Source organism: Protopterus annectens, chromosome 13.part0 (assembly GCF_019279795.1).
Source record: "Protopterus annectens isolate FY-2018-M chromosome 13.part0, PAN1.0, whole genome shotgun sequence".
NCBI classification, from domain to species: Eukaryota; Metazoa; Chordata; order Ceratodontiformes; family Protopteridae; genus Protopterus; species Protopterus annectens.
In genome coordinates this window covers 912,774,515-912,789,514 of record NC_056747.1, presented here as the reverse complement: position 1 = coordinate 912,789,514, position 15,000 = coordinate 912,774,515, and the positions used below count along the sequence as shown (strand labels likewise).

General features: G+C 40.2%; 1 protein-coding gene across 1 annotated transcript in view; it reads left to right on the top strand.

The window, feature by feature from the left end:
- The window catches only part of LOC122787980 (glucose-6-phosphatase catalytic subunit 1-like), a 25,223-nt gene that overhangs the window by 4,471 nt on the left and 5,752 nt on the right, over positions 1–15,000 (top strand). The window contains exons 3-4 of the mRNA XM_044054908.1: positions 595–700; positions 1,393–1,508. Of these exons, the coding sequence (XP_043910843.1) occupies positions 595–700; positions 1,393–1,508 (222 nt within the window). The remainder of the gene's footprint in view (positions 1–594; positions 701–1,392; positions 1,509–15,000) is intronic.

Here is a 15,000-nt window from a genome sequence, read left to right as displayed (position 1 = left end):
CTGAAAGCAGTCTGCATTCAGAAAGGCCACTTCACATAAATCTGTCTCACTGAAATTGCATTTGATTGGTTCCACTATTTACTACAGACTGAATAACTCACCACGGTTACTGAATACGTTTCTTGTCTTCTTTTGTATGGTTACCACCCTATTACCACCTCCTCCTTGTTGCAAGTTATAGCAATGTTACAGCACTATGGTGTGCAGCATCAGAGAAGTACTAATCTAAAAGGAGAGTGTGCAGTAGAAATGTTTAACCTTGTGAGCCAAAAACTTAAAAAAAATATGCTGTACAGACGCACAACTGAAATACCTGTCTTGTATGTTGAATTTAGTGTAGTGCATTTGTTATGCTGGGAGTTTTAGTAAAGTCCAGTTGTTAAAAGTAAAAGACCATGAACAACATGGCAGTGTACAAACTTTTGATTTGATTCCTAAGACATCTACATGTATGTTGTGTGAAGAAATTGTAGACAATTGCTTTTGCTGAATAATTCAAAGTTAGCCTTAGTATAATCCTTAGTAGTATGAGGATATGAATTTGGACAAGCTTTGTGTCTTACACTGAGCTCTATTCTTATTTTTTGTTCCTAGGAAGCCCTTCCGGACATGCAATGGGTTCTGCTGGAGTTTATTATGTAATGGTGACAGCACTTGACTCCATTCTAGTTCATGAAAAATGCTCCTCCTTTATAAAATGGTAAGTATTTCAAGAACAAAAACTTAAATGATATTGCATTCAACTTTACTACTGCTGTTAAAACTTGCTACACCCAAATTAACAGTATAGAATCTCAAGAAAAAGCTTTATTATATTGCTTTTATTTTACTACTGCTGTTAAAATGTACTGCTCCCAAATTACAATTGGTTATAGTAATTGAGGTTACATAACCTATCTATATTAATACATAATAAAGTTATACATATTATTTAATAAACCAAACCATGCCAACTAGTTGTCTGCATTACGGGTGCTAGAACAATGTATGGAAACCCTTCTGTATGAAAGCAAGTTAAGCTGTAATATTATTTACTGATGACAGTGTGAAAGCATTTTGTTGTAAAAGATAATCTGTGCTTTGTTTTCAACCAGGCAATGCCGTACATGTGCATAATCTTTTGCTCCTTTCTGAGCTGATGCAATCCATCAAATTCTAGAATTTCCAAAGCATCTTTCATCTAGTGTCCGAATAAAGGCATCAGTAGTAAAATCACTATAGTGAAAACATAGTAGACAAATGGATTGTTACAATTGGCTCCCTGTTCTGTTTTCTTCCTTGAACTACATGCAATAAAAACAAAGCATCACAAAACTATATCTGTATGCATTCAGTTAAACATTGTAAATGTTGATCAAATGTGTGCTGATATCACCTTTGGTTTTATTTCAGGTGTTTACATGCGGTAACATGGACAGCATTCTGGGGAGTTCAAATCAGTGTCTGTTTGTCAAGGATTTTTTTGGCTGCCCATTTTCCACATCAAGTTGTCACAGGTGTCATTTCTGGTCAGTAAGAATATTTATACTAAATCATGTTTCCTTCTAGAAATACAGAACTAGATTGTGGTTTTATTTGTTAACCAAGTAAGTGAACTGATCTTTCCTAGACCCTTTTTAGTCACAGCCCTGGCCACAAGGGCAACAAGGGCAAATACAACCAATATACTCTTGGGATACTTTAGCATAACCAGTAAACCAGCAAGCATTTTAGAAGTGGGAGGAACTTGACTACTCAGAGAAATCCCATGCTGACTGTCAAAAACATACGAAACTTCACCCAGTCAGTAAAAGTCAGGAATGAACACCAGACCCTCAGGCCTTTAGGGGTAGACACCTTACCACTAGCTACACTAGCTTCTAAACTTTTATAGAATGTAATTACATTTATACAATGTCCTTGTACATAAACAAACACACTGGTCTACTACCACATACTGTATATGCAAGTTTTTTTTAAAAGATGTACATTACAAATTTAATGCCGAGTCACATGGAAGCTGTTGACCAATAATATTACAAGGCTTCTATTACTATATCGCAGTCAGTGGTAATGAAACTTCAATATATAGCTGATGAATACTGTATTTTGCCTTAACAAACTTTTGTACATAGTATTGGATTTTGATCTTTTATGTATTTTAATTGCTATATCTTAAAGTAGACTTTTTAAATAATAGTTGTCACAAATTACCTTTTTTTCATTTAGGCGATTTATTTTGCACTGGCTTGTTGGATAGCTGTTGTATATTACAGTTACAAATTTATAATAAAGACTTTTAATTGTATTGCATAGCTATGTCACTGGTTCGTCAATTCCACTATTTTTTTTTCATTTGTGTCTATGGTTCAGGTCAGAACTGCAAAACAGTCTCAGACTAGCCTAATTGCCCAGTGAATAAATAATTAAACAAATAAAATATTTTTTGATGTAATAAATAATAAAAGGCTGCAAGAAGCATATCCATTTCAATCCAGCCATAATGACACAGCATATGTATAATCTGTTGTGAAGTGTGACTAAGTAATGTTTAATATGAAAAAGCAGTCTACGATTGTACCCATGGGTAAAATTCTACATTAATTACATTAATGTGAAATGATATGTATGTCACAGTTTAACTGAGGAATGCTAAATGATCAGTCAAACTGCTATCCAACTAACGAATGCAGACTGTAAATGTAGCACTACCTTTAGGTTCATAGGTTCATAGGTGTGTACTAGGCTAATGGCCCTGGAGCCTTTACAAGCCTAGCCCATAGGATTACTCTGGCATCGTGCCACCCAACCTTAGTTCCTAGTGCCTCTGTCGAGTAGAGCCACTGGAGTGATCCCTAGCGTGAATTTTCTATTTCCCATCCACTCATCAATATTTCTCTTGGAAGAGGGCCAGTGAGGTGCTCTGCTTGACATATATGGGAAGTCTGTTCCATAGCATGGGCAGTCTCTAAGTTATGAACCTGTCCCTCCAACATGTTCTGTTGATTGTGGTAATGAGGTTGAGGTCTCTGGAACATGTGGTGTGGAGCAATTGGAATTTATTTAGATGTAGCATTTCTAACAGAGCTGGGTCAGACATGGCTTTGTAAGTTAAGCAGAGATCGCCTTTAAGTAGGCGATATGAGACAGTGAACAGTTGGAATTTTTTGAGTCTGTCCATATAAGACAAGTGTTTAAGGCCTAGGATCCTCTTTGTGAGGTACTTTTGCAGCCTCTCCAGTTGTTGCAGGTGTCTAGTGAGGTACATGCCAAATGGGGCATTGTACTCGGGTCTATATCAGAACATCAAAGTATTAAAACTTCGAATGTTTTAATATCGAACACTATTCAGCGAACGCTAAGAATAGCGAAGCTACATAACAGCAAATTCTTTCCTCGGGAATTAATTCTGTTGGCCATTTCTGTGGCTTTGCTATTCTTAGCGATGTGGTGGAAACTTACGGGTTGGGTTCAGGTAAGTGTGCGATTGTTTGTACATTAGGGTTAGGGTGGGTTAAGTGAGTTAGGGTTAGGGCGTGGGTTAGCCGTGTGTGCGATAGTGACAGACTTTAGGGTTAGGGGCGGTTTAAGTGAGTTAAGAGTTAGGGTGCGTGTTAGGTGAGTGTGCGATAGTGACGGACCTTAGGATTAGGGTTTGGGTTAAGGTAAGTGGGTAGATAGTAGTGTATGTTAGTGTAGTGTTAGATGTGGGAATTTAAATGTATGTGTGTGGTTGCTGTTTGTTTGATGCACTTGTGTTGTGTGTATGTGTTTCGGAGCAGCAAATTTTTTCCATGGGAAAAAATTTGCTGTTCTGAATGTTCGATATTTTCATGTTTAGATGTTTTGGGGCCGATGAAATAGCATTCACTATTTTCATCTTTTGATAACGTGATATAAACGCATTGTACTCTATGATTGGCCTAATGAGGGAAGAGTAGAGGGAGACAATGACCTCTTTCTTCCTGGATGCAAAACCCTTTGTAATGAGATGTGCCACATAGAAGGACTTTCTGACCACAGTGGTAACGTGGTGGTCAAAATAGAGGTTTCTGTCAATCTGTGTTCCTAGATCTCTTATAACGCTTTCTGTGTTCAGTGGACTACCATCAATGTAGTAATTCAAGGGAAATGGGTTTTTCCCAAAGGGGATGAAGACACATTTTTTTGGCATTGAGCTTAAGGCCATGGTTCTGACACTAGTCACTGGTGTCATTGAGGCCTTTTTGCAGGATGTCAACATCACTTGGGGAGTTAATAATAGCTCCCAACTTACAATCATCTATGAACTTTGTCAGCCAGAGTCCCTTCATGTTGGTCTGGACTTCAGAGAAGTAGATACCAAACAGGAGAGGACCCAAGACTGAACCCTGTGGGACTCCACTCATAGGTTCATAGTTTCATAGGTTGGTACTAGGCTATCGGCCCTAGGGCTTATACAAGCCTAGCCATAACAATTCTCTGGCTATTTCTTCCCACAGTATTTACTTCCCTGGACCTCTGTCTAGCAGGATGACTGACGTGATCCCCGGGAAATGTTGTGTTACCACCTTGCATTTCACTGCCAAGTCTTGAACCCAGGACCCTGTGCAGTACAGTCAGAGCAACATGTCACTAAGCCAAATCAGAGTCATGACTGGTCGGCAGTCTGACTTGGGAGTCCGCTACTTTCACACTGTGGGCTCTACCTGTGAACCAGTTTGCAACCCACCTAGTGATATAGGGGTTGATTTCTAGCTTAGTAAGTTTTTCTATGATTCCTGAGTGGAGAATGGTATCAAAGGCCTTGCCAGATCAAGGTAGGTTGTATGAACCACCTTACCTTCATCCACAGCTCTGGTGACTGACTCAAAGAAGTCGACCAAGTTGAGCAGGCATATGATGTACCCTTCACAAAACCAAACTGTGTAGGATCCAGAGTTTGGAGATTCCCTATATCCTTATTTATTAAGTGCATGATGATGCATTCCATAGCTTTGCATATCAGACTCGTCAGGCTAATGGGGCGATAGTTCCCAGGGTCTGTAGTCGCTCCTCCTTTGTGGAGAGAGATGACTGTAGGTGTGCGCCATTCAGTAGGGACAAAGCCTGAGGTGAGGCTGTGACTGAACAGGGCACACAGGTGAGGTGCCAGTTCACTCTGTAGTTCATGTAGAACACAGCCAAGGATACTGTCAGGTCCCATAGAAGCTGTATTCTTGGCCTTGGACAGTGCTGTTTTAACCTGTGCAGCAGTGATACTGGGTGCCTGGTAATCTACTGGTATTTTGATTGGTCCTTTGGGGGGGGGTAAAGTTAGCACTGAATCTGTCTGCCAATATATTTGTAATATCTGTTGGCTCGTTATAGGATGTACCATTGTACAGTAGCTCAGAGCAAATCTAGGTATTGCCATGGAGATTCTTTACATAACTATAGAAGGCCTTGTGGTTGTCTTTACTATCTGCTGCAATTCTGTTTTCATAGCTAGCTTTAGAGGATTTGATGTGGGATCTCAACCTTTTATTGAGGCTGATAAGGGAGTTTTTCCATTCTTGGGACTTCACCTTATTTCGCATCAGTTTCCTCCTTCTGTTGTAGAGTTTTTTTATGGCAGGGGACCACCAGATTGGCTTCCTTTTTTTTGAGGAGAGCTTCTTAGCTCTATTGGGTATAGCAAGATCCATGCATTTGTGTATGTGTTTGTACCGCGCATTGGTGTATGATTTGGCGGTCATGCAACTATTCTCCATTTGCATGGGTGCCGTGAAGTTAGCCACCTCTGTTTTTAGGAGCCCAAAGTTAGCTTTTGAGAAGTTTTTCATGGTGGTTACCTTTGTTGGGGAGTGGGAGAGATGTGGATTTCCAAAGTGATTATCTTGTGATCGGATCTAACCAGGGAGGAGTTGACTATTGGTGTAGAGCAATGGTCGCCCATGTTATTAATGACCAGATCAAGGATGTTGCTACCTCTAGTGGAGGTAAGAACAAGCTGGTCCAGGGCATTGGAATTAATGAATTCCAGAAAGCATTGTGCAATTCTATTGGTACATGAATAGTTTTCCCAATTAATGGAGGGGTAGTTGACATCGCCTTTGCAAAGGAAGCATCAGCAGTTACTGTTTTGTACATTAATTATATGCAATTTCAAGTGTTTATGTATGGGGTATAGTTAATAGTTTTAACTGAAAATGCACTACAGTAGTGGTGGTGGTGGGCATTTGTCAGTACTGGATGTCCTGCACTGAGAATGTACTACAGTAGTGGTGGAGGTAGTGGGCATTTGTTGGTACCAGATGTCTGAAGATGTACTGCAGTAATTGTGGTGGGCATTTGTCAATACCAAATGTTCTACATTGAAAGTATACTGCGGTAATGGTGGTGGGTATTTGTCAGTACCAGATGTTCTGCATTAAAAATATATTGCAGTAGTGGTGGTGGGCATTTGATAATACCGGATGTCCTGCACTGAAAATGTACTGCAGGTAATGGTGGTGGGCATTTGACAGTGCTGGATGTCTTACATTGAAAATGTACTGCAGTAGTGGTGGAGGGCATTTATCAATACCAGATGTCCTGAATTGAAAATATACTGCGGTAATTGTGGTGGGCATTTGACAGTATTGGATTTCCTGCATTGAAAATGTATTGCAGTAGTGGCGGTGGGCATTTATCAATACCAGATGTCCTGCAATGAAAATGTACTCCGGTAATGGTGGTGAGTATTTGTCAGTACCAGGTGTTCTGCATTAAAAATATATTGCAGCAGTGGTGGTGGGCATTTGAGAGTATCGGATGTCTTGCATTGCAAATTTACTGTGGTAATGGTGGTGGGCATTTGTCAGTACCAGCACTGAAAATGTACTGCAGTTTTGTTGGTAGGCATTTGTCAGTACCAGATGTCCTGCACTAAAATGTACTGCAGTAATGGTGATAGGCATTTGTCAGTACCAGCATTGAAAATGTACTGCAGTAATTGTGGTGAGCATTTGTCAGTACCAGATGTCATGCATTGAACATGTACTGCAGTAGTGGTAGTGGGCATTTGTCAGTACCAGATGTTCTGCATTGAAAATATACTGCAGTAATGGTGGTGGGCTTTTTTCAGTACCAGATGTCCTGCACTGAAAATGTACTACAGTAATGGTAGTGGGCAGTTGTCAGTGCCAGATGTCCTGTACTGACAATGCCCTATGATAATGGAGGGAGACATTCATCAGTACCAGATGTCCTGCACTTAAATATGCTGCAGTAGTGGTGGTGGGCATTTGTTAGTACTGGATGTCCTGCACTGAAAATGGACTGCAGTAGTGGTCAATTGTTAGTAATGGATGTCTGCTGCATCGAAAACGTACTGTAATAATGGTGGCAGGCATTTGTCAATACCAGATGTCTTGCGTTGAGAATGTGCTGCAGTAGTGCTTGTGGAAAGAGTGTATTTGCCAGTGTCTATAAATGAACCTTCATATTTATGCATGCATGAGGTGTTATAAAGGAGAGCAACATTAGTAAGCTGGCTTAATGAATGCTGCATTGTTAAAAAAAGGCACAGTCATTATTCCTGTAGTTTTCTGAAGTCATGTTCACATGAGTTTTCACTGGCATCATACCTCTCAACTACAGATTTTCACAGAATGTCCATTTGGTCTCCTATTTTTGGTCTGTTTTTCATGTACTTCTGCTTTCCTGGCAAATTAGTGGTAAATCATTACATCTTGCAGTTAGAAAATAATGACAGACATTTGAGTTCCAGACTTCATATATTCAGACAATTCATGCTAATGTAAATGTAATGTTATTCTATCAACTTTCTAAGTTTGTAACAGCAATATTTATAAGTTGTCCCTATTTTGGGCCTTTGTCCCACTTTAATTTATGGCTTTGTCCAAATGTCCTGCTCCAAGAGGTTGAGAGGTATGACTGGCGTCTCTAGGTTCTTGCATGTGTGAAAATGTGCGAGTGTGTGTGTGTGTGTGTGTGGTTTTTTGTGTGTGTGTGTGTGTGTGTGTGTGTGTGTGTGTGTGTGTGTGTGTGTGTGTGTGTGTGTGTGTTGTTTGTCTGTGCATGTGTGTGTGAGCATGTGTGTGTGTGTGTGTGTGTGTGTGTGTGTGTGTGTGTGTGTGTGTGTGTGCGTGTGTGCATGTGTGTGTTTGTTTGTATAGTCTGTACATGTCTATGGGCATGTATGTCTGTCTATGCATGTGTGGGTGTGTATGTTTATGTATGTTTGTGAATGCACGTGTGAGTGTTGTATGCTCTGTGTGTGTGTGTGTGTGTGTGTGTGTGTGTGTGTGTGTGTGTGTGTGAGAGCGTGCGTGCGTGTGTGTGCGTGTGTGTACATGTGTATGTGCAATGTACATGTTCATTGCATACATGTGTGTGCTTTGCGATGGACAGGCAAGACCCAACTATGTCAGCTTGTGCTTTGCATCTGTTGCTTGCTGTCATAAATCCTGGAGCTCCAGTAGGTAATGGAAATGGATGGGTAAATAATTCAAATTGTTCTCACCTTAGTTTTTATGATTAGCATTTGTAAGCTAAACTGTCTCAAATACTTATATCTGGACTGGAAAATAAATTTGTGTAGTGAATGTAAAATTGCCTTTTGGTGTGCCAAATAGCATTTGTTTTTGACCTGAGAAATGACTGTTCTCACAGTCATAGAACACTGTAAGTGGTTAAACTGATAGTCTGAGATAGACAGCTGCAACACTTGAGCAGTCACCAGATTAAAATGTGTGTTTGTGTGCACATATGCATTTGTGATAGTGTATACTACTTTCTTTTAAACCCAGGTATCCTTGATTAATGATGAAGCACCAAAGGTGAACCATTGATGACAGGTGTCACTTTCATAAAAGACAATATAAGGAATCTAGTAGTCCAGGAACTGTTTTACTGTAAACCAAACAGTCCAGCTAACACTAGGTCCAGGGAACTAACTTGTATTCCCAACAAGTACATAGGACTAGGAAGAGCGAGAGGTTTGTCACACACCTGTTCCATCTCTGGAACAAACTCCCACTCCATATTAAGCAGTATGACACACTGTCTGTTTTTGAAAAAAGAGCTAGAAAACCTGGAAGGGTATTCACAAATTCACCCTAGTATGACTGGCCAAAGCAGAGTTAAGGCCTAACAGTGGGTATTGGCAAGGTATAAATGTCATGTTGTTGAATATTTTTAAAGAACTGACAAGTCAGCAAGTTCTCAGAAAAGACCAACGTTGTGAAGCCTCATTCAGCATTTCAACTCTGTTTTGTAATATGTTTCAGCTGTAAGCTTATCCCTTGAATTGTGAAGCTGAAGTCTTTCCTCAAGAATTATTTTTAATAACAACTGCAAAAATGAACCTTGCATGCAAAGTTGCATAGTGACAAGCCACTCCTTTAACATGTTTCATGTGGATATTGTGCTAAAAATTTGGGGCCAAAATGCTGAGGAATTACTCAGTGTCAGCTGTGTGCTGAAATGCCCCAAGAAATACATTTTTTTTATGATTGTAAAAACTTGCCCCTGTTTAACACTGACAAGATAAGTTGGGACTTTCTGGCATGAGTGAGAGGAAAGGATACTTTAAAATGTCATTTTAAATATGAGGGGTCAGAGAAGGGGGAGCTGGGAGTGTGAGGACCAGGACTTTGAGGAGAAAAATGATGGGTCTTTTGTAAAATCTAGAGTGCATATTCTCCATTAAAATGGGAGGATGTGGTATTTTTCCTTGGATTTCATACTGTTAGAATTATACCTACATATTAGTATTTGCTGGGGTATTGCAGACACCAGGGACTGGACACCATGTAGTACCCTTGTAAAGGAGTCTGATGTGCACTGATGTGGAATTCTGCAACTAACAAGTTTAGTTAGCTGTAAAGGAACTACACTTGCCATTCACACCAAAAGGCTTATATTATGTTGTATTCTTGATGGTAAAAGGTTGTGCACCCATTTTTTAAATGGGAAGATCATTGATACAATGGGGTTGGGCATGCCCCACTGTCCTTGTAGTGGGATCTGGGTGAAACTGGGTTGGGAAACTGCAATAGATTGATAAGGATTTTTAATTACTTAAAATAAATAAGTAATACATAAAAAGTTAAAAACATCTGCTGTAGATGGTAAAGCTTTAAAACTTTAAATATTGCTGTTGAGTAAACAATTTTATTATTGACTTTATTGTACATTGATGACAAAAGCACTTACTCAACAGCATTTTTTTTTGTTTCATCTGCTATGGATTTTTTTATTTTTTGTGCTTTTAATGTCCCAAGATTTTGAATGTAATTATTTAAAATGTAAACAGACTACAACGTGTGCTACTTGAAAAGCTCAAGAGATGTTTTCTTCTATGTCAGGGGTCAGGGAAACCTGTGAGGCTGAATGTAAAGTAGCACTACCAAAGGGAAGGTGCGGGGCTGTTTAGTGGGAATCTACAGTGGCAGACTGGGCCATTTTCATTACCAAAGGGAAGGTATGTGGCTGTTTAGTGGGAATCTGCAGTGGCAGACTGGGCTGTTTTCACTACCAAAGGTAAGGTTTGTGGCTGTTTAGTGGGAATCTACAGTGGCAGACTGGGCCATTTTCATTACCAAAGGGAAGGTATGTGGCTGTTTAGTGGGAATCTACAGTGGCAGACTGGGCTGTTTTCACTACCAAAGGGAAAGTTTGTGGCTGTTTAGTGGGAATCTACAGTGGCAGACTGGGCCCTTCTCACTACCAAAGGGAAGATATATGGCTGTTTAGTGGGAATCTACAGTGGCAGACTGGGCCGTTTTCACTACTAAAGGGAAGATGTGTGGCTGTTTAGTGGGAATCTACAGTGGCAGACTGGGCCATTTTCTCTACCAAAGAGAAGGTGTGTGGCTGTTTAGTGGGAGTCTACAGTGGCAGACTGGGATGTTTTCACTACCAAAGGGAAGGTGTGTGATTGTTTAGTGGGAGTCTATAGTGGCAGACTGGGCTGTTTTCACTACCAAAGGGAAGGTGTGTGGCTGTTTAGTGGGAATCCACAGTGGCAGACTGGGCTATTTTCAGACATGTTATAGGTAAGTTGCAGTAGCATTTGAGGACTTAACACAAGACAGATTAGGAACAGACCAGTGTTTATAAAGAGCAACGTCTGCCTGGAGACAGGGTATTACCACTTACACTGGCATGGAGAGAGTTTACAAAAAGGATGGACATAGAAGTCTTTTTTAAATGTTAACATAAAAGAAGACTACTTGTGATTGACAGTGAACCCTGCGCTAAAACTGGAATAGGTTGAATGGGATCAGTGCTTTACTGTGATTAACAAATTCAAATAAAAAAAAAAATAACAAAAAATATTAAAACCAAAGATGGTTTTCTTTTACTCCGGGACAATGGTGAATTTGATACCTGCCACACTACATGTGTATGTGTGTGTGTGTGTGTGTGTGTGTGTGTGTGTGTGTGTGTGTGTGTGTGTGTGTGTGTGTGTGTGTGTGTGTGTGTGTGTGTGTGTGTGTGTGTGTGTGTGTGTGTGTGTGTGTGTGTGTGTGTGTGTGTGTGTATACACATGTGCACATGCACATCTGCATGCTCGCACTCATGAGCATGTGTGTTTATCTGTGTGCATGTGTATGTGCAGATGGGTCTACTTCATTTGATTGACAGTCCATTTGATTGAAACCCATTTGATCGAAATTTAATTTGGTTGAAAACCAGTATTCAAGGCATAAAACTGGGATTTGTCCCCCTCCCCAATGTCGTGCGACCCTGGAGTTGGTATATATAGTTGGGGGCGTTTAAAATGTATACTTTTTGTTTTATTTTCTTTTTTGAAAGGAAACTAGGTGGGGGGCTTCACCCCCACCCCCCCAATGTGGGGGAGCTGCGACTCCCCCACCACCCTAACTATATATACCAACTCCAGGGTCGCACGACATTGGGGAGGGGGACAAATCCCAGTTTTATGCCTTGAATACTCATTTTTGACTAAATGAAATTTCGATCAAATGGGTTTCGATCAAATGGTTTGTCGATCAAATGAAGTAGACCTGTGCAGATATATCAAAAATTGGAGAGCAAATTCGAAATAATGAAAATGTCAGTGTTGCTTTTTATTTGTATACAAAATAAAGTGTCAGTATGGCTTTAATCTATGAGCAGTTAGTAAAACTAGCATTGCTATTGGTATGAGTAAGAGTAAGCAAAGATGTCATCCAGTGACCATAGAACACATTAGCCTCTGCAGTACATATCAGGAAAGACTACACAGGTAGAACAGCACCACCATAACAGTGTGCTACTTGAACATGCATCACATGTTGGTTGACATAATAAGACTAACATAATACCTCATTAAGTAAAGTAACAACGGTTTTCTGGACTTGGTATACCATATCTTCATGCGCCCTTTTCTGGAATGGGAAACTAAGCAGGGACTGACTACAATCTGTATTAGAAATATATGGCTCAATAAAAAATTGAAAGACTGTGAGATCCAGTTTTATGAGGAATTTTGAGGCATCACAAGTGTGACAGCAGTTCTTCAAATTTTGACCTACAGCACTTTTATTGGCAGCAGTGGAGATGACACTATTAGGCTTATTTAGAGTACCTGCAGGGATGGCACCAGGTTAATCTTACATATTGTCCAAGAAATGCCCTCTCTGGGCATGCAGAATGGGTTATTGTGAGGTAGACTCTTATCACAACCAGTCGAGTGGTACCGTAGAATTTTGGGGGCATCATAGAAGAATGTAGGTAGACAACCTAACAAATGAAGGAATCACTCCTGCAACCTGCCAAATGAAGGAATCACTGCTGTCATAAGTTTGTCAACTCAGCTGAGCAGACCCAGAGCTGGCAGTTAGTACAAGCATTTAATGTCTGCTCCCTCAAAGCAGGAAGGGTAGGTGGTGATGAAGTGTAAGTATTTAACATGTGCACTCATCAACACAGGCAGAAGAGGAAGTGATGTGTTGTGAATATTTAATGTGAGCTACCTCAAAAAAGGAAGGGTAGGTGGTGATGGAAGTGTAAGCATTTAATACATACACTCATCAACACAGGCAGGAGAGGTAGTGATATGTTGTGAACATTTAATTTGCACTCCCTCAAAGCAGGAAGAGTAATACTGTAAATATGTACGCTCCCTCAGTGCAGGAAGGGGGTAGTAATGTAAACACTTATGCTCCTTCAAAGCAGGAAGGGTAGCACTGTAAACATTTTTGCTCTCTCAGTGCAGGAAGGGCAGTACTGTAAACATTTACAATGCCTTAGTGCAGGAAGGGGGAAGTATTGTAAACATTTACGCTCCCTCCGTGCTGTGCAGGAAGGGCGGTGCTATAAACATTTACACCGCCTCACTGCAGGGAGGTCAGTACTGTAAACATTTACACTGCCTCAGTGCAGAAAGGGCAGTACTGTAAACATTTACACTGCCTCGGTGCAGGAAGGGCAGTAGTGTAAACATTCACACTGCTTCGGTGCAGGAAGGATAAGTGGGGATGTAGTATATGTTTTTAATGTGTTCTCCTTCAAAATAGGAAGGGTAAGTAGTGATGTAGTGTAAGCATTTACTGGGTGCTCCCTCAGAGCAGAAGTGATAGGAGGGGATGAAGTAGAAACTTTTAATGTGCTCTGTATCAAAGCAGGAAAGATAGGTGGCGATGTATTGTATGCATTTAATCTGTGCTGCATCTTAAACCATACCTCTCAACTGCACAGATTTTTGCAGAGTGTCCAGATTTTTGCCTCATATTTTTGGTCAGTTTTTCATAAAGTTGTGGTTTTCTGGCAAATTAGTTGCACATCATTAAAGATTGACGTTAGAAATATTGACAAGACATTTGAGTTTCAAACTTCATATGCATAAGAAAATTCATGCTAATGCAAAACTTGTTATTCTATCAACTTTCTGTTTGTAAGAGCAATATTTAAAAATTGTCCCTATTTTTGGGCCTTTGTCCCATTTTTATTTATGACTTTGTCCAGATTTCTTGCTCTTACGAGGTTAAGAGGTATGCTAGTAGGAATGTAGGATGGCTGACTTAGGTCTGGCTGTCAAAGGAAGCAAGAAATAACTGCTGACTAGCAAAATGGTATGAGAAGTACTATAAAATAATGAGATCAAGGCTGAGACTGGCTTAAAGGCATATGTGTACTTCCAGTACAGATGTCAAGAGTTAAAAAGGATAATTAGGCATGGGGGGGAGACAAACATCCATTCACATTCATCACTGACTATATCCAGTTTTAGGGTCCTGGGAAATCTGAGTGTCTTGGCTTTGAATAGAATTGAAGGAAGCATTTCTGAATGAAAATCCAGTTTATCTCAAACCACATGTATAGCTACACACACACACACACACACACACACACACACACACACACACACACACACACACACACACACACACACACATACAAACACTGCCCACATACCTAGTAGTAATTTTAAGGATCATCATTTCAAGACAGGAAACCGGAGACTTACAAAAAACTCCATGCAACCACAGAGATGACACAAAACTTTATGCAGAAGGCTCCCCAGCTGGGAACCAAAATGCTGTGTCCCAAGCACTGTGCCATAGCAATGATAACTGCTGCCCTGTCCATGTGTGCAAAACCCTTTCAAGATATCAAGCTGTGTGGGTGTGGCTGTGTTGGAGAGAGGTGGGACAGGAAGCCTTTGTCATGTGTTCCTCACCTGTCATAAACATTTATGCTTCTAAATTTTAAACTATGCATACATTTCAAATTTAAATTATAGAATTGGGAAACACTCTTTCAGTTTGGTTTCAATAACTGGGAAAGGCCGCATAGGCAAATAGATTTTTTGAGGAGAAATTAAAAGGACTAAACTTGATCCAAATTAACCTCAGTGCAAATGAAATATGAGTGCTGCATATCCAAGCCAAACAAATGTGGGGGTTTCACCTCTAGCTAATCAGTAAAGGTGTTTAACAATGTGCAAACATTTAAGTAGGATCACTGGAAAATCAGCTGGATAGGGACAGTATTTAAGTAGGATCACTGGAAAATCAGCTGGATAGGGACAGTATTTAAGTAGGA